At 40.2% G+C, this 24,693-nt stretch overlaps 1 protein-coding gene across 2 annotated transcripts in view; it reads right to left on the bottom strand.

The window, feature by feature from the left end:
* Positions 1-7,658: 7,658 nt before the first annotated feature.
* Positions 7,659-24,693, bottom strand: part of LOC121552402 (homeobox-containing protein 1) — a 39,478-nt gene continuing 22,443 nt past the window's right edge. Inside the window, exons 8-9 of one of the 2 annotated variants that reach the window (XM_041865303.2) lie at positions 21,774-21,952; positions 7,659-8,084 (exon numbers count right to left, since the gene is read on the bottom strand). In XM_041865303.2, coding sequence (XP_041721237.1) covers positions 7,941-8,084; positions 21,774-21,952 — 323 coding nt within the window. In that variant the 3' untranslated portion in view covers positions 7,659-7,940. The remainder of the gene's footprint in view (positions 8,085-21,773; positions 21,953-24,693) is intronic. The other variant, XM_041865304.2, reaches the window with a different exon arrangement.

The following is a 24,693-nucleotide window of genomic DNA, read 5'->3' as shown; positions in this document are numbered from 1 at the left end:
TAGAGATATGAACATTAAATTATCTGGTAACAGCTCTGGTGGACATTCCTGCAGTCAGCATGCAAAACTTGAGACATCTGTGACATTGTGTTGTGTGACAAAACTGCTCATTTTAAAGTGGCCTATTATTGTCCCCAGCACAAGGTGCACCTGTGTAATAATCATGCTGTTTAATCAACTTCTTGATATGCCACATCTGTCAGGTGGATGGATTATCTTGACTAAGGAGAAATGCTCACTAACAGGGATGTAAACAAATTTGTGCACCAAATTTGAGAGAAATAAGCTTTTTGTGCATATAGAACATTTCTGGGACCTTTTATTTCAGCTCATGAAACCAACACTTTACATGTTGCATTTATATTTTTGTTTAGTACACTGCTCAAAACAATAAAGGGAACACTAAAATAACACATCATAGATCTGAATGAATGAAATAATCTTATTAAATACTTTTTTCTTTACATAGTTGAATGTGCTGACAACAAAATCACACAAAAATTATCAATGGAAATCAAATGTATCAACCCATGGAGGTCTGGACTTGGAGTCACCCTCAAAATTAAAGTGGAAAACCACACTACAGGCTGATCCAACTTTGATGTAATGTCCTTAAAACAAGTCCAAATGAGGCTCAGTAGTGTGTGGCCTCCACGTGCCTGTATGACCTCCCTACAACGCCTGGGCATGCTCCTGATGAGGTGGCGGATGGTCTCCTGAGGGATCTCCTCCCAGACCTGGACTAAAGCATCCGCCAACTCCTGGACAGTCTGTGGTGCAACGTGGCGTTGGTGGATGGAGCGAGACATGATGTCCCAGATGTGCTCAATTGGATTCAGGTCTGGGGAACGGGCGGGCCAGTCCATAGCATCAATGCCTTCCTCTTGCAGGAACTGCTGACACACTCCAGCCACATGAGGTCTAGCATCGTCTTGCATTAGGAGGAACCCAGGGCCAACCGCACCAGCATATGGTCTCACAAGGGGTCTGAGGATCTCATCTAATGGCAGTCAGGCTACCTCTGGCGAGCACATGGAGGGCTGTGCGGCCCCCCAAAGAAATGCCACCCCACACCATGACTGACCCACCGCCAAACCGGTCATGCTGGAGGATGTTGCAGGCAGCAGAACGTTCTCCACGGCGTCTCCAGACTCTGTCACGTCTGTCACGTGCTCAGTGTGAACCTGCTTTCATCTGTGAAGAGCACAGGGCGCCAGTGGCGAATTTGCCAATCTTGGTGTTCTCTGGCAAATGCCAAACGTCCTGCACGGTGTTGGGCTGTAAGCACAACCCCCACCTGTGGACGTCGGGCCCTCATACCACCCTCATGGAGTCTGTTTCTGACCGTTTGAGCAGACACATGCATATTTCAGTATTTTGTAGTGACGATGGGTGTTGTAAAAAAACAAAGTAATCAGCGATTGGATCGTCTCTAACCAATCAGAGTATCAAAGCCAAAGACACATTGGCGGCAGGTAGCTTAGTGGTTAAGAGCGTTGTGCCATTAACCGAAAGGTCGCTGGTTCTAATCCCCGAGCCGACTAGGTGAAAAATCTGTCGATGTGCCCTTGAGCAAGGCACTTAACTCTAATTGCTCATGTAAATCGCTCTGGATAAGAGCTTCTGCTAAATGACTAAAAACGTGACATTTTCAAACCGCCGATTTACTCACCTTTGTTCTGGCTCTGGCCCAACCCATTGGTTTCCAGACCAATCAGACGGCCTGAATGTGTTGACGTTTTGGTGAAGTGTCGGGGAGGAACTAACATCCAGACTCATTACAGTGGGCGTGGCATAGCGTTCTCCCCGCGCATGGAGCCTGGGTAGCTAGGCAACCCAAGGGGTGCCCGTTTTGGTTTTGGCCCTAGCGCTACACAGCTGATTCAAATAGTAAACTCATCAAGCTTTGATTATTCAAAATCAGCTGTGTAGCTAGGTCAAAAACCAAAACGTGCAGCCATTGGGGTCCCCAGGACCGTTTACTTGAGTAAATTACAAGTAACAGTACTTTCACTTTTTTTTTCTCCCGAAAACCTCTACTCACCCAATGTCCTCTTCAATCTGGGTAAATATGAAGAACAGACCATCTACACTGACGGAGGTCCCGCTGAACAAGCGAATGCCATTGCTTTTGGTTGATACATTTTGATTTTGTCTCCCTCCTTCAGATTGATCCTGTGATAATCTACAAGCTCTCAACCTCTCCCCGTTTCCCGGATATTGACGTGCACTACATAGAGAACTTTGGCTACTATGCGCTGGTCTTCCTCTTCACGTTCACCACCCTAAGAGCACCAAGAACAAAGGTTGTTATACCTACCAAGGTAAAGTCATTATCATCCCATAACACTTTTGCATAATTGCGGAAGAACTCTAAACAAAGGGACCAGCGATGCAAGCAAAAATGACTGTGAAATTAACGGTAGCAGCAAAGAAAGTTCGCCATCAAAGTGGATAATAAACAAAGTGGTAGTGAATTTCGGCTAACTACTCAGCAAACACATAGCAACCCGCTTCAGTGTCACTCTTCATTTAAACGGTTTTTCTAAACATCTACAGCCACTTTATTACTAGATTTCCCGAACGCTGGTCACATTATCAATGCTCATCCTGTAGAGTCTTTAGCTAAATTAGCAAAGTCGCTGGTCCCATTAATTAGTAAATTTTTTGAAAACTTCTGCATTGTATACAATTGTCTTAACCTTGTGATGGGCCGTTCTGGCTTGGACAAGGCTTACTTGTCTAAGGTTTATTTAGTTAGTCAGTCAGTAATGAAGTAAGTAGCCTTGCACGAGTCATGGCTTGTTCGAGCTTGGAGGCTTACCTACTACTAACTAACCTTGTGACCCTGACCCTGACCCTAGACCAAGCCGGGCATGGACCAGGCCCAGCAGCAGGGGACAGGCACCAAGCTCATAGTGACGGTGGTGGGGCTGCGCTTTCTGCTGGGAATCACCTGGAACTTTGCCTTCTCCTAACCTAGGCCAAAACCACCCTGGAGAAGCCTTGCCCTGACAATAAAATCCTTAGCCTAGACACAGTGCAGAGGAGGCTGGTGAGAGGACGAGGACTCATAATAATGGCCGGAATGGAGAAACAATGTGTGTTGGCTACCATTCCATTCATTTTGTTCCAGCCATTACTTTGAGCCTTTCCTAGGATTTTGTAAAGTGCCACTAAGGATACTGGAGAGCAGAGGGAATTAATCCTGTAACTGAATTATTACATTTACGTCATTTAGCAGACGTTCTTATCCAGAGCGACTTACAAATTGGTGCATTCAATTATAGTTCTCAAATGTTTTAACTCAGAGCGTATGGACATCTGTAGCTTTGACTTACATTGTAGCGTAGACCTAGTCTACTACGTGACGTGGCAAGGAGTTTGATGGTATCATTAACTTTATCTATAGTTTTTCGGTTCTTAGCATTTGGTATAAAAAATGTTTATAATTTTCTTGTGTGTGTATATATATCATACAAAATAAAATAAAAGAAACGGTAGAAAAACTTAAATATACATTTTAATTACAGAACAAAGTATACTGTCCAAAAAAAGGCACTCGATTATTTAATGGGCAATACAGTAATTCAGAAGACTATCAGAGAAAGATTGATAAAACAGCATTCAATCTTGGACTTGTCATTTCAGAGAGCTATATTGACAGTTTTAATTTAATGTAGTTGATTATATTTACTGGGGACAGGAGACATGGAAGGAACTGAAGATATAAGTCTGAGCCCGGACCCTGACACAGCAAACACCCCCCTTCAGGGGCGGAGTGGGACCAGAAATCGACCCTGGCATTTCCAACACACTGGCCCATTATTTTCCTTGAAGCTCCCACACCGGGTATTTTTTTTTTGCTTTAGGCCCTCATTAGTAGCCAAATAATGATTATTCTATGCAATAACCCCAATTTAGCCAGACCCTCTGGGCTAAAGATGGACTGGCCCATCTGGCATTGGCCTGAATTGCCAGTCTGCCTCTGACCCCCTTGCACAGTGCTCAATGGAGGACAAGGAGAGGGAGTAGAGGTTACTTTCATTTGTCTGACTTATTTATTATTAGTTTGTGTGATCAGACAACCATTAGAATAACATCATTTACATTTTGTACAGGATACCTATTTGGCCTTGACGACTTTGTTAGATCCCTGAGCTAACGCCTAGGCTGTGAGTTGGTGCTTATGGCGTGTAGTGGACCTGGGTTCGAAACCCCAGTCGTCACACAAAGTAGTAAAATGTTTAACATTTCTAGCATACAGGACCTGTACCACAGCACCACTTCAGGTTGGGAGGCGCTACTACAGGAGTAGCCTTTATAACAGGACAGTTCACCTGCAATAGAGGACTGCATTGCTATTACACAATACAGTATCTAGTCATCTCTTGACATGAAGACTGTTCTTCATCAGGGGATAAACACACAACAGAAGCATAAGAACAATAAGAGACATTGATTGATTTCACAATAAAAGCATAATTTCCAAAACAGTATCATCCTCATAATTTTACACTAAGAACATACAAAATAAATAATATAAATACACTTGTCTTTAAAAAAAATATATATTTCTTTCTTCAAGGACAGTGAACCCAGTGCAGGGTTAGGGCAAGACTAGATCCTCTCAAGCACCAGCAGAATTAAATATAATACCCGTCAGATAAATACCCTTTTCACACTATCGTATTTCCACCCTATCGTGCCAAACCAAACAATACTGGCTCAGATCATTTCCTTTGGCATTGTCCTTTCCAGCACGGTTCCAACAAGAATGCTTAGCTCTGCTCAGCTAGACCTCAAGTGTGTGAAGGATCAAACTATCTTTTAAAAGCACATGTAGTGCCACCAGAAAGTCTTCACACCCCTTGACTTTTCCCACGTTGGTACAGCCTGAATTTAAAATTGATTAAATTGAGATGTTTTGTCACTGGCCTACACACAATACCCCATCATGTCAAAGTGGAATTGTGTTTTTCGAAAATGTGTACAAATTAATTAAAAATGAAAAGCTGAAATGTATTGAGTCAAGTGTTCCCTTTGTTATGGCAAGCCTAAATAAGTTCAGGAGTAAATATTTGCTTAAGTTGCATGGACTCACTGTGTGCAATAATAGTGTTGAACATGATTTTTTTTTAATGACTACCCCATCTCTGTACCTCACACATACAATTGATCTGTAAGGTCCCTCGGTCGAACAGTGAATTTCAAACACAGATTAAACCACAAAGACCAGGGAGGTTATCCAATGCCTCGCAAAGGGCACCTATTGGTAGATTTGGTAAAAATAAGAAGCAAACATTGAATATCCCTTTGAGCACGGTGAAGTTCTTAATTACACTTTGGATGGTGTATCAATACACCCAGTCCCTATAAAGATACAGGTGTCCTTCCTAACTCAGTTGTCGGAGAGGAAGGAAACCACTCAGGGATTTCACCATGAGGCAAATGGTCACTAACAACAGTTAGTCTAATGGCTGTGATAGGAGCAAACTTCGGGACAAGTCTCTGAGTGGCCCAGCCAGAGCCCAGACTTGAGCCCGATCGAACATCTCTGGAGAGACCTGAAAATAGCTTTGCAGCGACGCTCCCCATCCAACCTGACTGAGCTTGAGGATCTGCAGAGAAGAATGGGAGAAACTCCCCAAATACAGGTGTGCCAAGCTTGTAGCGTCATACCCAAGAAGACTCGAGGCTGTAATCACTGCCAAAGGTGCTTCAACAAAGTACTGAGTAAAGGTTCTGAATACTTATGTAAACGCGATATTTCAGGTTATTTTTAATACATTTGCAAAAACTTAACTTTTTGCTTTGTCATTATGGGGTATTGTGTGTAGATTGATGGGGGGGAAATAATCCATTTTAGAATAGGGCTAAAGTAAAATGTGGAAAGAGTCAAAGGGTCTGAATACTTTCTGAATGCACTGTATATCCACTGTCAGCCAGTTAATCTAACACAGGGGTGTCAAACTCAAGCCACGGAGGGCAGAGTATCTGCAGATATTCACTCCCCCCTTTAAGCAGAGGTGTCACATACGGGTTTGAGTAAAAGTAGTGTTGGGTTGATATTTTTTTTTTTTTAAGGGGGGCGAACTCGATATACTTCAAAATGACTAAAACCAAATCGTAACTGTGTAAAAATAATAATGGACCTACATTTATACAGTTCCTTGACTGTGTCCAGCTCGCTATTAATTACTGAAATTAAAGCTAGAAAGTCAGGGAGTATCGAAAACTCAAAACGAGGGTTAGAGGACTATCTTATTGCACATTTTGACAGCGAGGAAATATACTTTCAGTGCGGCCCTCGGGACCTCGTTGAACACCGACTGCGGATCGGGGGGGAAAAATTAGTTTGACACCCCTGACTCAGAGTGACGCTCCGGAACTTTTGTATAATTTCAGCCAGTAGTTTTGAAAGTAGTGCTCATCCAATTGGGTACTACATCATCCATTTCATATGATATGTTACGTCCGCCAATGAGGGTGAGTTACCCAAAAGCTTTGTACGGTCTGTCGCACTGAGATCATCTTTCACAGGTTGCCGCCATTGGACGTGATCTTAGTGCTACCAAACCTTAAGGAAACTCACCCGCTGTTAATTTACTTTTGATAAAACTGAACCATTAAAAAGAATAGACCCACCATCTCTCTGTAACACAGCTCTCGGGTCAGTTTGAGCAGCTCAGACAGCAGTCCATAAAGGGGCAATCTGCAGTACAAACAAAGCAACAACCCGCAACTTTTGGTAAACAGCTGATGGATGGAGCTGGAGAAATGTAACCACTCAAATTCATAGACTGAGCTACGATGCAAGGAGTGACCATCCCCATGAGAAAATTATAGTTTTAACCATGTTTTGACGCTACTCAGTATTCGTCTACAATTACATTGTTTACAAAGAATTGAGTAAAACATATTTTGTGTTCTGATGGGGGTTAAAGCAAGCGCATGAGGCATTTTATAAATTATATTATTCCAAAAACAATGGGTAAATATATCATTATTTAAATCAAATGATTTACCAATACCAGATTGTCCCTTTAATACCCACTGACCTACAGAAGTTAGCCCTGTGTCTCATCTCATTTGGCTTTGGGGTGGTACTGCTTGGTTTCAGATTGCTTTTTGCCACCTGCACGTAACCGTCCGTTACAGAAGGCAACTTCTGTATTTCTGGTGGCCGTTCGATTCAAAGAACACACGGACATGGGGAAACTTCATAACAAAAAAATCAATGTTTACAAACGAAACTTTAAGATTCCAGTAGGAATGGAAGCTCTAGACTGCAGGATACATTGAACATTTAGGGAACAGTCTAGTCCAATCAGAACAGTCCAATCCACAAACAGGTAGTTCTCAACTGACTGTTCTGGGGCAAGGTGATAAACTACATCCATCCATCCCTCTCCATCTCCCACCATCCATCCATTCATCCATCCATCCCTCCCAGAATTGTTAGTAAGAGGCCACTGATGCTCTACCAATGCATTACACAAGGAAAAGGGTTCAGGGCAGCACAAGATTGAGCATGAGAACCATTCTGTGTCTCTGAGATTAGATACCATATACATACACACACACACACAACTGCTGCTCTCAGGTGGGAAGAGGGGTTGACCAGGGCCCCAGGCCAGCACCACCATGTTGGGGGGTCCAGAAAATACAGCCATTTATTTTCCCCCCACTCAACTTTTTCACTCCGAGCAGGGCAGGGTACAGTACACTGGGGCAGTGGAGGGGCTGAGAGCACAAGGGGAACGAGGGGGGCTGGAGGTGGATAGCTTCATTTGGTCATCTTCACATTCCTTGACCTACTCAATCACTCATGCACACACACGACATATCCTCTCTCCATTATTACCCTTCGCTCTCCACTCCTTCCTCATCCTCTTCCTCCCTTCCCCAGTCACTGTCCAGTAACCCCCCTCCCCTCCTCAGTCATCGTCCAGGGCCTCGGTCTTGATGTCGCTGGGCACCCCTCCGGTCCGGGACAGAGCCAGGATGGTGTGGTTGACTGCAGCCATCTCCACGGCCAGAGAGATGGGGTCCTGGTGGTCCCCGTGACCAGTACCATCGTCCTGGAAGAAAGGGGAGAAACATAGATGTATAGTTCTATTTTATTTCTGTTTTTTTAAGTACATTGAATTAGAGGGCTGAGACTGATTTCTTCATCCCCCTTCATAGCACCCCCGCTGGCTTCTTGTCCGACTCACGCCGACTCCCACAAGAACTGGGCCCGAACCCGACTGCAGTCCCGCAATGTTATTTTAGATGTATGTTTCTCAGCTCGCTTTGCAGCCCCAGTCCCAGCAATTTTGCCACCCTAGGCAAGATCAAAATGTGGCTAAAAATATTGCCTGAGATTGACGTGGTATTTTCAACCAATATGTTATACGTACACTACATGACCAAAAGTATGTGGACACCTGCTCGTCGAACATTAATTCCAAAAACATGGGCATTCAAATGGAGTGGTCCCCCCCCTTTGCTGCTATAACAGCCTCCACTCTTCTGGGAAGGCTTTCCACTAGATGTTGGAACATTGCTGCAGGGACTTGCTTCCATTCAGCCGCAAGAGCATTAGTGAGGTCGGGCACTGATGTTGGGCGATTAGGCCTGGCTCGCAGTCGGTGTGTGTGTATATATAGTGTAGTTTGAAAGAGAGCAGTGTGTATATATCGTGTAGTTTGAAAGAGAGCAGTGTGTATATATATATAGTGTAGTTTGAAAGAGAGCAGTGTGTATATATATAGTGTAGTTTGAAAGAGAGCAGTGTGTATATATAGTGTAGTTTGAAAGAGAGCAGTGTGTATATATAGTGTAGTTTGAAAGAGAGCAGTGTGTATATATAGTGTAGTTTGAAAGAGAGCAGTGTGTATATATAGTGTAGTTTGAAAGAGAGCAGTGTGTATATATAGTGTAGTTTGAAAGAGAGCAGTGTGTATATATAGTGTAGTTTGAAAGAGAGCAGTGTGTATATATAGTGTAGTTTGAAAGAGAGCAGTGTGTATATATAGTGTAGTTTGAAAGAGAGCAGTGTGTATATATAGTGTAGTTTGAAAGAGAGCAGTGTGTATATATAGTGTAGTTTGAAAGAGAGCAGTGTATATATATAGTGTAGTTTGAAAGAGAGCAGTGTGTATATATAGTGTAGTTTGAAAGAGAGCAGTGTGTATATATATAGTGTAGTTTGAAAGAGAGCAGTGTGTATATATATAGTGTAGTTTGAAAGAGAGCAGTGTGTATATATATAGTGTAGTTTGAAAGAGAGCAGTGTGTATATATATAGTGTAGTTTGAAAGAGAGCAGTGTGTATATATATAGTGTAGTTTGAAAGAGAGCAGTGTGTATATATAGTGTAGTTTGAAAGAGAGCAGTGTGTATATATAGTGTAGTTTGAAAGAGAGCAGTGTGTATATATAGTGTAGTTTGAAAGAGAGCAGTGTGTATATATAGTGTAGTTTGAAAGAGAGCAGTGTGTATATATAGTGTAGTTTGAAAGAGAGCAGTGTGTATATATCGTGTAGTTTGAAAGAGAGCAGTGTTTATACATAGTGTAGTTTGAAAGAGAGCAGTGTGTATATATCGTGTAGTTTGAAAGAGAGCAGTGTGTACATAGTGTAGTTTGAAAGAGAGCAGTGTGTATATATAGTGTAGTTTGAAAGAGAGCAGTGTGTATATATCGTGTAGTTTGAAAGAGAGCAGTGTGTATATATAGTGTAGTTTGAAAGAGAGCAGTGTGTATATATCGTGTAGTTTGAAAGAGAGCGGTGTGTATATATAGTGTAGTTTGAAAGAGAGCAGTGTGTATATATAGTGTAGTTTGAAAGAGAGCAGTGTGTATATATAGTGTAGTTTGAAAGAGAGCAGTGTGTATATATAGTGTAGTTTGAAAGAGAGCAGTGTGTATATAGTGTAGTTTGAAAGAGAGCAGTGCGTATATAGTGTAGTTTGAAAGAGAGCAGTGTGTATATATAGTGTAGTTTGAAAGAGAGCAGTGTGTATATAGTGTAGTTTGAAAGAGAGCAGTGTGTATATATCGTGTAGTTTGAAAGAGAGCAGTGTGTATATATCGTGTAGTTTGAAAGAGAGCAGTGTGTATATATCGTGTAGTTTGAAAGAGAGCAGTGTGTATATATCGTGTAGTTTGAAAGAGAGCAGTGTGTATATATCGTGTAGTTTGAAAGAGAGCAGTGTGTATATATCGTGTAGTTTGAAAGAGAGCAGTGTGTATATATAGTGTAGTTTGAAAGAGAGCAGTGTGTATATATAGTGTAGTTTGAAAGAGAGCAGTGTGTATATAGTGTAGTTTGAAAGAGAGCAGTGTGTATATATCGTGTAGTTTGAAAGAGAGCAGTGTGTATATATCGTGTAGTTTGAAAGAGAGCAGTGTGTATATATAGTGTAGTTTGAAAGAGAGCAGTGTGTATATATAGTGTAGTTTGAAAGAGAGCAGTGTGTATATATAGTGTAGTTTGAAAGAGAGCAGTGTGTATATATAGTGTAGTTTGAAAGAGAGCAGTGTGTATATATAGTGTAGTTTGAAAGAGAGCAGTGTGTGTATATAGTGTAGTTTGAAAGAGCAGTGTGTATATATAGTGTAGTTTGAAAGAGAGCAGTGTGTATATATAGTGTAGTTTGAAAGAGAGCAGTGTGTATATATAGTGTAGTTTGAAAGAGAGCAGTGTGTATATATCGTGTAGTTTGAAAGAGAGCAGTGTGTATATATAGTGTAGTTTGAAAGAGAGCAGTGTGTATATATAGTGTAGTTTGAAAGAGAGCAGTGTGTATATATAGTGTAGTTTGAAAGAGAGCAGTGTGTATATATAGTGTAGTTTGAAAGAGAGCAGTGTGTATATATAGTGTAGTTTGAAAGAGAGCAGTGTGTATATATAGTGTAGTTTGAAAGAGAGCAGTGTGTATATATAGTGTAGTTTGAAAGAGAGCAGTGTGTATATATAGTGTAGTTTGAAAGAGAGCAGTGTGTATATATAGTGTAGTTTGAAAGAGAGCAGTGTGTATATATAGTGTAGTTTGAAAGAGAGCAGTGTGTATATATAGTGTAGTTTGAAAGAGAGCAGTGTGTATATATCGTGTAGTTTGAAAGAGAGCAGTGTGTATATATCGTGTAGTTTGAAAGAGAGCAGTGTGTATATATATATAGTGTAGTTTGAAAGAGAGCAGTGTGTATATATATATAGTGTAGTTTGAAAGAGAGCAGTGTGTATATATATATAGTGTAGTTTGAAAGAGAGCAGTGTGTATATATATATAGTGTAGTTTGAAAGAGAGCAGTGTGTATATATATATAGTGTAGTTTGAAAGAGAGCAGTGTGTATATATATATAGTGTAGTTTGAAGAGAGCAGTGTGTATATATAGTGTAGTTTGAAAGAGAGCAGTGTGTATATATAGTGTAGTTTGAAAGAGAGCAGTGTGTATATATAGTGTAGTTTGAAAGAGACAGTGTGTATATATATATAGTGTAGTTTGAAAGAGAGCAGTGTGTATATATATATAGTGTAGTTTGAAAGAGAGCAGTGTGTATATATATATAGTGTAGTTTGAAAGAGAGCAGTGTGTATATATATATAGTGTAGTTTGAAAGAGAGCAGTGTGTATATATATATAGTGTAGTTTGAAAGAGAGCAGTGTGTATATATATATATAGTGTAGTTTGAAAGAGAGCAGTGTGTATATATATATAGTGTAGTTTGAAAGAGAGCAGTGTGTATATATAGTGTAGTTTGAAAGAGAGCAGTGTGTATATATAGTGTAGTTTGAAAGAGAGCAGTGTGTATATATATATAGTGTAGTTTGAAAGAGAGCAGTGTGTATATATAGTGTAGTTTGAAAGAGAGCAGTGTGTATATATAGTGTAGTTTGAAAGAGAGCGGTGTGTATATATAGTGTAGTTTGAAAGAGAGCGGTGTGTATATATAGTGTAGTTTGAAAGAGAGCAGTGTGTATATATAGTGTAGTTTGAAAGAGAGCAGTGTGTATATCGTGTAGTTTGAAAGAGAGCAGTGTGTATATATATATAGTGTAGTTTGAAAGAGAGCAGTGTGTATATATAGTGTAGTTTGAAAGAGAGCAGTGTGTATATATAGTGTAGTTTGAAAGAGAGCAGTGTGTATATATAGTGTAGTTTGAAAGAGAGCAGTGTGTATATATATAGTGTAGTTTGAAAGAGAGCAGTGTGTATATATATAGTGTAGTTTGAAAGAGAGCAGTGTGTATATATATAGTGTAGTTTGAAAGAGAGCAGTGTGTATATATATATATAGTGTAGTTTGAAAGAGAGCAGTGTGTATATATATATATAGTGTAGTTTGAAAGAGAGCAGTGTGTATATATATATATAGTGTAGTTTGAAAGAGAGCAGTGTGTATATATAGTGTAGTTTGAAAGAGAGCAGTGTGTATATATATATCGTGTAGTTTGAAAGAGAGCAGTGTGTATATATATATCGTGTAGTTTGAAAGAGAGCAGTGTGTATATATATATCGTGTAGTTTGAAAGAGAGCAGTGTGTATATATAGTGTAGTTTGAAAGAGAGCAGTGTGTATATATAGTGTAGTTTGAAAGAGAGCAGTGTGTATATATAGTGTAGTTTGAAAGAGAGCAGTGTGTATATATAGTGTAGTTTGAAAGAGAGCAGTGTGTATATATAGTGTAGTTTGAAAGAGAGCAGTGTGTATATATATATAGTGTAGTTTGAAAGAGAGCAGTGTGTATATATATATAGTGTAGTTTGAAAGAGAGCAGTGTGTATATATATAGTGTAGTTTGAAAGAGAGCAGTGTGTATATATATAGTGTAGTTTGAAAGAGAGCAGTGTGTATATATAGTGTAGTTTGAAAGAGAGCAGTGTGTATATATAGTGTAGTTTGAAAGAGAGCAGTGTGTATATATAGTGTAGTTTGAAAGAGAGCAGTGTGTATATATAGTGTAGTTTGAAAGAGAGCAGTGTGTATATATAGTGTAGTTTGAAAGAGAGCAGTGTGTATATATAGTGTAGTTTGAAAGAGAGCAGTGTGTATATATATAGTGTAGTTTGAAAGAGAGCAGTGTGTATATATAGTGTAGTTTGAAAGAGAGCAGTGTGTATATATAGTGTAGTTTGAAAGAGAGCAGTGTGTATATATAGTGTAGTTTGAAAGAGAGCAGTGTATATATATAGTGTAGTTTGAAAGAGAGCAGTGTGTGTATATATATAGTGTAGTTTGAAAGAGAGCAGTGTGTATATATAGTGTAGTTTGAAAGAGAGCAGTGTGTATATCGTGTAGTTTGAAAGAGAGTAGTGTGTATATAGTGTAGTTTGAAAGAGAGCAGTGTGTATATCGTGTAGTTTGAAAGAGAGCAGTGTGTATATATAGTGTAGTTTGAAAGAGAGCAGTGTGTATATATAGTGTAGTTTGAAAGAGAGCAGTGTGTATATCGTGTAGTTTGAAAGAGAGCAGTGTGTATATCGTGTAGTTTGAAAGAGAGCAGTGTGTATATATCGTGTAGTTTGAAAGAGAGCAGTGTGTATATATAGTGTAGTTTAAAAGAGAGCAGTGTGTATATATAGTGTAGTTTGAAAGAGAGCAGTGTGTATATATAGTGTAGTTTGAAAGAGAGCAGTGTGTATATATAGTGTAGTTTGAAAGAGAGCAGTGTGTATATATAGTGTAGTTTGAAAGAGAGCAGTGTGTATATATAGTGTAGTTTGAAAGAGAGCAGTGTGTATATATAGTGTAGTTTGAAAGAGAGCAGTGTGTATATATAGTGTAGTTTGAAAGAGAGCAGTGTGTATATATAGTGTAGTTTGAAAGAGAGCAGTGTGTATATATAGTGTAGTTTGAAAGAGAGCAGTGTGTATATATAGTGTAGTTTGAAAGAGAGCAGTGTGTATATATAGTGTAGTTTGAAAGAGAGCAGCGTGTATATATATATAGTGTAGTTTGAAAGAGAGCAGCGTGTGTATATATAGTGTAGTTTGAAAGAGAGCAGCGTGTATATATATATATTGTAGTTTGAAAGAGAGCAGTGTGTATATATAGTGTAGTTTGAAAGAGAGCAGTGTGTATATATAGTGTAGTTTGAAAGAGAGCAGTGTGTATATATAGTGTAGTTTGAAAGAGAGCAGTGTATATATATATATAGTGTAGTTTGAAAGAGAGCAGTGTGTATATATCGTGTAGTTTGAAAGAGAGCAGTGTGTATATATCGTGTAGTTTGAAAGAGAGCAGTGTGTATATATAGTGTAGTTTGAAAGAGAGCAGTGTGTATATATAGTGTAGTTTGAAAGAGAGCAGTGTGTATATATATTGTGTAGTTTGAAAGAGAGCAGTGTGTATATATATATAGTGTAGTTTGAAAGAGAGCAGTGTGTATATATATATAGTGTAGTTTGAAAGAGAGCAATGTGTGTATATATAGTGTAGTTTGAAAGAGAGCAGTGTGTATATATAGTGTAGTTTGAAAGAGAGCAGTGTGTATATATAGTGTAGTTTGAAAGAGAGCAGTGTGTATATATAGTGTAGTTTGAAAGAGAGCAGTGTGTATATATAGTGTAGTTTGAAAGAGAGCAGTGTGTATATATAGTGTAGTTTGAAAGAGAGCAGTGTGTATATATAGTGTAGTTTGAAAGAGAGCAGTGTGTATATATAGTGTAGTTTGAAAGAGAGCAGTGTGTATATATATATAGTGTAGTTTGAAAGAGAGCAGTGTGTATATATATATAGTGTAGTTTGAAAGAGAGCAGTGTGTATATATAGTGTAGTTTGAAAGAGAGCAGTGTGTATATATAGTGTAGTTTGAAAGAGAGCAGTGTGTATATATAGTGTAGTTTGAAAGAGAGCAGTGTGTATATATAGTGTAGTTTGAAAGAGAGCAGTGTGCATATATAGTGTAGTTTGAAAGAGAGCAGTGTGTATATATAGTGTAGTTTGAAAGAGAGCAGTGTGTATATATCGTGTAGTTTGAAAGAGAGCAGTGTATATATAGTGTAGTTTGAAAGAGAGCAGTGTGTATATATAGTGTAGTTTGAAAGAGAGCAGTGTGTATATATAGTGTAGTTTGAAAGAGAGCAGTGTGTATATATAGTGTAGTTTGAAAGAGAGCAGTGTGTATATATAGTGTAGTTTGAAAGAGAGCAGTGTTTATATATAGTGTAGTTTGAAAGAGAGCAGTGTTTATATATAGTGTAGTTTGAAAGAGAGCAGTGTGTATATATAGTGTAGTTTGAAAGAGAGCAGTGTGTATATTGTGTAGTTTGAAAGAGAGCAGTGTGTATATATAGTGTAGTTTGAAAGAGAGCAGTGTGTATATATAGTGTAGTTTGAAAGAGAGCAGTGTGTATATATAGTGTAGTTTGAAAGAGAGCAGTGTGTATATATAGTGTAGTTTGAAAGAGAGCAGTGTGTATATATAGTGTAGTTTGAAAGAGAGCAGTGTGTATATATAGTGTAGTTTGAAAGAGAGCAGTGTGTATATATAGTGTAGTTTGAAAGAGAGCAGTGTGTATATATAGTGTAGTTTGAAAGAGAGCAGTGTGTATATATAGTGTAGTTTGAAAGAGAGCAGTGTGTATATATAGTGTAGTTTGAAAGAGAGCAGTGTGTATATATAGTGTAGTTTGAAAGAGAGCAGTGTTTATATATAGTGTAGTTTGAAAGAGAGCAGTGTGTATATATAGTGTAGTTTGAAAGAGAGCAGTGTGTATATATAGTGTAGTTTGAAAGAGAGCAGTGTGTATATATAGTGTAGTTTGAAAGAGAGCAGTGTGTATATATAGTGTAGTTTGAAAGAGAGCAGTGTGTATATATAGTGTAGTTTGAAAGAGAGCAGTGTGTATATATAGTGTAGTTTGAAAGAGAGCAGTGTGTATATATAGTGTAGTTTGAAAGAGAGCAGTGTGTATATATAGTGTAGTTTGAAAGAGAGCAGTGTGTATATATAGTGTAGTTTGAAAGAGAGCAGTGTGTATATATAGTGTAGTTTGAAAGAGAGCAGTGTGTATATATAGTGTAGTTTGAAAGAGAGCAGTGTGTATATATAGTGTAGTTTGAAAGAGAGCAGTGTGTATATATAGTGTAGTTTGAAAGAGAGCAGTGTATATATAGTGTAGTTTGAAAGAGAGCAGTGTGTATATATAGTGTAGTTTGAAAGAGAGCAGTGTGTATATATAGTGTAGTTTGAAAGAGAGCAGTGTGTATATATAGTGTAGTTTGAAAGAGAGCAGTGTGTATATATAGTGTAGTTTGAAAGAGAGCAGTGTGTATATATAGTGTAGTTTGAAAGTGTTGGGGAGAAATAAAATAGGAATGTGGACACTGAGCTCTGAAGAACTTTTAGGAGCGGGACGATTTGTTTTAGGAGCGGGACGATTTGTTTTAGGAGCGGGACGATTTGTTTTAGGAGCGGGACGATTTGCAGGCAGATTAGAATTCGTTATCAATATTTATTTTCAGTCGATGTTGGAGGCTATAGTTTAGGCTCCATTCATTTCCATGGAAAGACAACAGCGCCGTGCTTCTATGCCAGTGCATTCGGAAATATTCAGACGCCTTGACTTTTCCCACATTGTTACGTTACAGCCTTATTCTGAAATTGATTCAATTGTTTTTTTCCACCTCAATCTACACTACCCCATTATGACAAATCAAAAACAGGTTTCTAGAAACGTTTGCACATTTTTAAACAAAATAAAAAACAGATCACATTTACATATGTATTCAGACCCTTTACTCTGTACTTTGTTGAAGCACCTTTGGCAGAGATTACAGCCTCGAGTATTCTTGGGTATGACGCTACAAGTTTGGCACACCTGTATTTGGGGAGTTTCTCCCATTCTTCTCTGCAGATCATCTCAAGCTCTGTCAGGTTGGATGGCGAGCGTCGCTGCACAGCTATTTTCAGGTCTCTCCAGAGATGTTCGATCGGGTTCAAATCCGGGCTTTGGCTGGGCTACTCAAGGACATTCAGAGACTTGATCCGAACCTTCGCCCCAGTCTGAGGTCCTGAGCGCTCTGGAGCAGGTGTTCGTCAAGGATCTCTCTGTACTTTGCTCCGTTCATCTTTCCCTCGATCCTGACTAGTCTCCCAGTCCCTGCCCCTGAAAAACATCCCCACATCATGATGCTGCCACCAACATGCTTCACCGTAGGGATGGTGCCAGGTTTCCTCCAGACGTGACGCTTGGCATTCAGGCCAAAGAGTTCAATCTTGGTTTCGTCAGACCGGAGAATCTTGTTTTTTGGCAAACTCCAAGCGGGCTGTCGTGCCTTTTACTGAGGAGTGGCTTCCGTCTGGCCACTCTACCATGAAGGCCTGATTGGTGGAGTGCTGCAGAGATGGTTGTCCTTCTGGAAGGTTCTCCCATCTCTACAGAGGAACTCTGGTGCTCTGTCAGAGTGACCATCGTGTTCTTGGCCACCTCCCTGACCAAGGCCCTTCTTCACCGATTGCTCAGTTTTTCTTGGTGATTCCAAACTTCTTCCATTTAAGAATGATGGAGGCCACTGTGTTCTCGGGGACCTTCAATGCTGCAGAAATGTTTTGGTACCCTTGCCCAGATCTGTGCCTCAACACAATCCCATCTCTGAGCTCTACAGACAATTCCTCATGGCTTGGTTTTTCCTCTGACACGCACGTGCCTTTCCAAATCATGTCCAATCAATTGAACTTACCACAGGTGGACTCCAATCAAGTTGTAGTAACATCAAGGATGATCAATGGAAACAGGATGCACCCGAGCTCAATTTCGAGTCTCATAGCAAAGGGTCTGAATACTTATGTACATAAGGTACAGTACCAGTCAAAAGTTTGGACACATTCATTCCAGGGTTTCTTTATTTTTACTATTTTCTACATTGTAGAATAATAGTGAAGATATCAACTATGAAATAACACATATGGAATCATGTAGTAACCAAAAAAAGTGTTAAACAAATCAAGTGTGCAAAGCTGTCAAAGGCAAAGGGTGGCTACTTTGAATAATCTAAAATATATTTTGATTTGTTTAACACTTTTTGGTTACTACATGATTCCATATGTGTTATTTCATAGTTTAAGTCTATACTATTATTCTACAATGTAGAAAATAGTTTAAAAAAAAAAAAATTCATTGAATGAGTAGGTGTCCAAACTATTTTTGTTTGTTTATATTTGCAAAAATGTCTAAACCTGTTTTTGCTTTGTCATTATGGGGTAGTGTGTGTAGATTGATGAGGAAAAAAAGTAAATGTACACCATTTTAGAATAAGGCTGTAACGTAACAAAATGTGGAAAAAGTCAAAGGGTCTGAATACGGCGGCAGGTAGCTTAGTGGTTAAGAGCGTTGTACCAGTAACCGAAAGGTCGCTGGTTCAAATCCCCGAGCCGACTAGGTGAAACATCTGTCGATGTGCCCTTGAGCAAGGCACTTAACCCTAATTGCTCTTGTAAGTCGCTCTGGATAAGAGCGTCTGCTAAATGACAAGGCGCTGTCTAGCCTACAGGCTATATCATTTGATCTCAGCTCCAACAAAAGACAGGAGTGATGGTAGGGCTGGGCGACATTTTAATTTTTTTCGAACTTCAAGATATCTACATTTGTTAGTTTTCTCTAAATAAGCTTTGTTGTACAATTTAATAATAAGCCATTTAGCAGACGCTTTTATCCAAAGCAACAGTCATGCGTGCATCATTTATTTTGTTATTTTTGTATGGGTGGTCCCGGGGATCGAACCCACTACTCTGGCGTTACAAGCGCCGTGCTCTACCAGCTGAGCTACAGAGGACCACATTTAAAGGCCAAATACACTGCATTTCAAACAGTCAGCAATAATATAAAGAATTCAGGGTTTGTGAAATTATACCTAGGCTAAATATAAGCCTTCCCACTAATAATTTAATTATTTTATAAAAATTGTTTAACCTGCTTTTTTTTTGCAACAATCACCGATCTGGCTTTCAGGTCTGTCTTAATAAAACTAATAATAATAATCAGAACCATGCATCCTTTTTTTTTTTTATGTTTCATTTGGAGCACCATATAAAATTTAGTACCCCAAAATGTTTTTAGATATAGCCTACATTGTGCCTAAATGAATCCTACTTAATTTAGGAGCACATCTCAGGAAGTTTCCTTTCTGTGCCACCAAATGTTTGCATATACTGGTAAAGATACCAGGTTGTTAGTAGGGCTGCACGATATGGGCAAAAAATCTAATTGTGATTTTAACCAAATACTGCGATTTCACTTACGATATACAGTCAAACTTAAAATAATAGCCTGTGCATTTAATTGCTTCCCTGAACACAACAGCCGGTTATTAGAGACAGGCTTCTGTTTGAGCCAGGCGTATATTTCCTTATTGCACACAGCTTTTGCTCATTTGCATAGTTAATTGTTTAATTCCAGCATTTGTATCAATTTCTTCATTTCCACACTGTCACATTTCTTTTATCTTCGTATGCCTCTATAAAAATAAAAATAAAGTGACTGTGCATTTTCAGAAATTCACGGCTCATTTCTATGGGTCTGTCCTTCCAAAGTTGACCGTTTTTGTGCTTGCTAGCTAGCAGTTCTCAGCTGTTAGCAGGTAATGGCTAGCAGTGGTGGGGAGTTAATGATTAATTTGTTGTTCTTAATGCTTCAAAATTGTATCTATCTATCGTTTTAGTATTTTTAATTTTTTTACCCCTGTTTTCTCCCCAATTTCGATCTTGTCTCATCGCTACAACTCCCCAACGGGCTTGGGAGGCGAAGGTCGTGTCATGTGTCCTCCGAAACATGACCCGCCTACCCGCGCCTCTTAACACCTGCCCGCTTAACTCTGAAGCCAGCCGCACCAATGTGTCGGAGGAAACACCGTTCACCTGACGACCGAGGTCAGCCTGCAGGAGCCCGGCCCGCCACAAGGAGTTGATAGAGCGCCCCCGTCGAAACCCTCCCCAGACGACACTGGGCCAATTGTGCGCCGCCCTATAGGACTCCCGATCACGGCCGGTTGTGATACAGCTGGGATCGAACCCGGGTCTGTAGTGACGCCTCTAGCACTGCGATGCTGCGCCAGTCGGGAGGCCAAAATTATATTTTTTACTCTTGATGAAGTACCGTTTGCTCATTTCCGTAATGTGATCTCATCTACAGTAACGTGGATCTGATTACCGACATGCATCAATTAAAATATTCCTAGAATAATATTACAGAATTCAAAATTTGAGCTGTGCATAATGTGTAATTTGCTCTTTAGATGTGTACTTTCTTAAATACGAATTTAAAACAGAAATTATATTACCATGTCACAAATTCTGGCAATGAGAACTGATTTAAAATAAATACACTGAGTATACAAAACATTAGGAACACATGCTCTTTCCATGACAGACTAACCAGGTGAAAGCTATCATCCCTTATTGATGTCACTTGTTAAATCCACTTCAAAATCAGTGTAGATTAAGGGGAGGAGACAGGTCGAAAAATGATTTCTAAGCCTTGAGACATGGATTGTGTATGTGTGCCATTCAGAGAGTGAATGGGCAAGACAAAAAAAATGTACATGCGTTTGAACGGGGTACGGTAGTAGGTACCAGGCGCACTGGTTTGTGTCAAGAACTGCAACGCTGCTGGGTTTTTCACGCTCAACAGTTTCCCGTGTGTATCAAGAATGGTCCACAACCCAAAGGACATCCAGCCAACTTGACAACCGTGGGAAGCATTGGAGTCAACATGGGCCAGCATCCCTGTGGAACGCATTCGACACCTTGTAGAGTCCATGCCCTGACAAATTGAGGCTGTTCTGAGGGCAAAAGGGGGAAGTGCAACTCAATATTAGGAAGGTGTTCCTAATGTTTGGTATACTCAGTGTATTTAAAATCAAAATGTCCTTTTATGAAATATTGTTGTAATGACTCTCCTGTGTCTTAGACAATTAAACATTTAACATTTTCACCTTTATGTATTTTTTCTAACTTTACAAGTGATACGGTAATGAGATTATTTTGTGCATGGTCTTAGAACATGTGTAAAAACAATTTAAATCTGAACAGTTAAGATGATTAATTTAACAGACAATTAGAGATGGTAATTTATCCATTACAAAAAAAAGTATTTCCAAAATGTACCAAGATTAATACCAAGTTTGTGAGAATCACCCCACACCCTTCTATCTCCATCTGTTTGAAAAGCCTGTTAGCCTGTCCACTTTGTTCAGATGTTGAAATCAAGAGGCCTACCTTATCTCAGAATGAGTTGCCAATTCCTTATAATTGTGTTTTATGCATATTGCACATTTTTAAAAACAGACTAGACAGCTAGTATAACTGTCTTTTAGCTAGAATGCTGCTACTTGGTACCACAATGCTGCACGCAACAAACTGAGCATGCAAAAAATTTATAAAAGTAAACTTGATTCTTGCGATACAGGCATTTGGAATATCGTGCAAAAATATACATTCAAATTAATCTAATTAATTTGATATATCGCCCAGCCCTAAGAGGTAGGATAGTGAAATTTAAATCAGCCTGTGTGACTAAGAGGCGCTTTTAATACACTAGATACATACAAAACAGAAATGCAACTGTTCGAAAAAAATCAGTGGGACTAAAATATTTTCTTCCCAAAGTTGTCCGACTGCCCGCTCCCGCCTGTAGCATGAAAAATGCCAACCGCGCCACAATGATATGTCAGGGCCCGTGGGTCCCGCAAGAACGCAGCGCTCTACTTTGAGTTGCATTCGTGTCAGAAATGTGCTAAATAAATACAGTTTGATTTGCCCCTGGTCCTGGCTGCATACCTGTGTGGGTGAAGTGGGCTCCAGCCTGTAGAAGCCAAAGGGTCTGGCCATGGGTCTCTTGTCGAAGTAGGGCAGGTCACAGGCCTGTTCTGTGTAGTCCCCTCCATCGATGTCGTCGCTGTTGGAGTGGCCTCCAGGACTCTGAACGTCTATCCCATGGCTCTCCAGGATTGTGGCTTCTTGGGAAAAAACAGAGCGCCGGTTATTATGACACAAAAAAAACATTCCATACCCCAGGACACTTCAACTGGTGACTGACTATCCAGGAGGACAAAGAAAAAAGGAGCACCCTATTTCTGCATAGATCTGAGTATTTAGTGACGGGCATACAAAACAGGCTTACGTTTTCGGCATAATAGCCTTCATCGGAGCCTTATGACGCGTCAGACCTAGTCAACTCCACCACATCTTCCTCAGTGTTACTGTCTGTGACCTCCAGCCAGGTGAAAAGGTCATGACCCCCAGTGGATGGTTGTGTCACTACATTAACAACATTTTCATCTGTCATGACTCTCCTGGTTGAGGACCCAAAGGCCTCAGATCAGCTTGGCAATTGGCTGACAACAACCAGACCCTCTCACCCACAGAAGAGGGGAAGGGGGGCTGGGCCGGTTTTGACACCTTAACGCTCGGTCGTAAATTAGGCAGGAAGGGTATCTCTCCCTTGCCCCTCAGTATTGGTAAAGGAATGTGCTTTGTCTCCAGAAGACTTTTGCCGCCAAAACTTTTAAGTCCAAAAAGTGAACACTGGATCAATATTTCCAACATCAGAATGTGGGGAATGGTCAGTGGGGATCTAAAGAATAATCATGTCATATTTTTAAAAAATTGGAAAGTATACACATTTCTGTCAAGTCTTCATCCAATACGTTGTGTATAATGAATGAAGAATTATGAAAGTATTTTTGGTAAGATAGGAATGTGATTCGTTTTCTAACGAGATCATCAGGTTTTCATGTAAACTATGCACATTGACTAGCCACACACCAAGTGAGCACAGACGGCGTGAAGGAATGCCCCCTTTTTACCCGAGGATAAAAAGCCTTGGTAACAAAATGTTACATTAGACCAGCAGACGTGAAGCGTGAGCTAAACGTTACAAATGGTTGAAACTCAGACCAGAAAGCGTGGAGCTGTGGCTACACGGCTTAAAAAGGGTTAGACCTTTGAATCTCTACACGAGGTGAAGAGTCTGGAGTCCAATTTGGAGATTTTTGGTTTCAACCGCCGTGTCTTTGTGAGACGTGGTGTGGGTGAACGGATGATCTCTGCATGTGTAGTTCCCACCGTAAAGCATGGAGGAGGTGGTGTTATGGTGTGGGGGTGCTTTGCTGGTGACACTGTCTGTGATTTATTTAGAATTCAAGGCACACTTAACCAGCATGGCTACCACTGCATTCTGCAGCGATACGCCATCCCTTCTGGTTTGGGCTTAGTGGGACTATCATTATTTTTCAACAGGACAATGACCCAACACACCTCCAGGCTGTGTAAGGGCTATTTTACCAAGAAGGAGAGTGATGGAGTGCTGCATCAGATGACCTGGCCTCCACAATCCCCCGACCTCAACCCAATTGAGATGGTTTGGGATGAGTCGGACTGCAGAAAGAAGGAAAAGCAGCCAACAAGTGCTCAGCATATGTGGGAACTCCATCAAGACTGTTGGAATAAGCATTCCATAAGAATGCCAACAGTGTGCAAAGCTGTCATCAAGTCAAAGGGTGGCTATTTTGATTTGTTTAACACATTTTTGGTTACTACATGATTCCATATGTGTTATTTCATAGTTTTGATGTCTTCACTATTATTCTACAATGTAGAAAATAGTAAAAATAAAGAAAAACCCTCGATTGAGTAGGTGTGTCCAAACTTTTGATTCGGGAGATGGTAACTCCATAAACAACTTCTTCTGTGGTGCCCCAAATTCCTAATGAGTTAATTGTTACCCAATTTTAAATGAATCATGTAACAATTAAACATAGTTAGTTGATTCGATAAATAAGTCATCACATTTAATGAGTCATGACACATCACAGGTGGAATCTAGAATTCTGAACGGAACACCACAGCTGTATACAGAGGAAAATCAATCAATTACATTTATTTTCTAATGCCCTTTTTACGTCAGAAGTTCACAGATACCCAGCCTAAACCCCAAACAGCAAGCAATGCTGAGGCAGAAACAAAGTAGGAAGGAAAAACTCCCTAGAAGGAAGAAACCTGGAGAGGAACCAGGCTCTGAGGTGTGGCCAGTCCTCTTCTGGCTGTACTGGGTAGACCAGAGGAACCAGACTGAGTGGTGGCCAGTCCTCTCCTGGCTGTACTGGGTAGACCAGAGGAACCAGACTGAGTGGTGGCCAGTCCTCTCCTGGCTGTACTGGGTAGACCAGAGGAACCAGACTGAGTGGTGGCCAGTCCTCTCATGGCTGTTCTTGGTAGACCAGAGGAACCAGGCTCTGAGGGGCGGCCAGTCCTGTTCTGGCTGTACTGGGTAGAGAGAGATTTCTACGGGGTAGAAAAGGGGCTGTCTAAATACTGAAAGATATGCAGCCAGACTAATAGAACAAATGGATGACAGTAAAACAAATTGATGTCCTACTGAAATCCCCTGGTTTTAAGGGGCTTCATTACCAATGACAACAGACCCAGCCCCCCAGCCCACGTTACCAATGACAACAGACCCCCAGCGTCCCCTGCCCACGTTACCAATAACAGAGACCCAGCCCCCCAGCCCACGTTACCAATAACAGAGACCCAGCCCCCCAGCCCACGTTACCAATAACAACAGACCCAGCCCCCCAGCCCACGTTACCAATAACAGAGACCCAGCGCACCCCAGCCCACGTTACCAATGACAGAGACCCAGCGTCCCCCAGCCCACGTTACCAATAACAGAGACCCAGCCCCCCAGCCCACGTTA

Source organism: Coregonus clupeaformis, chromosome 36 (assembly GCF_020615455.1).
Source record: "Coregonus clupeaformis isolate EN_2021a chromosome 36, ASM2061545v1, whole genome shotgun sequence".
Classification (NCBI taxonomy): domain Eukaryota; kingdom Metazoa; phylum Chordata; class Actinopteri; order Salmoniformes; family Salmonidae; genus Coregonus; species Coregonus clupeaformis.
Note: the sequence above shows the minus strand (reverse complement) of the source record. Positions and strands in the feature narration are given on the sequence as shown.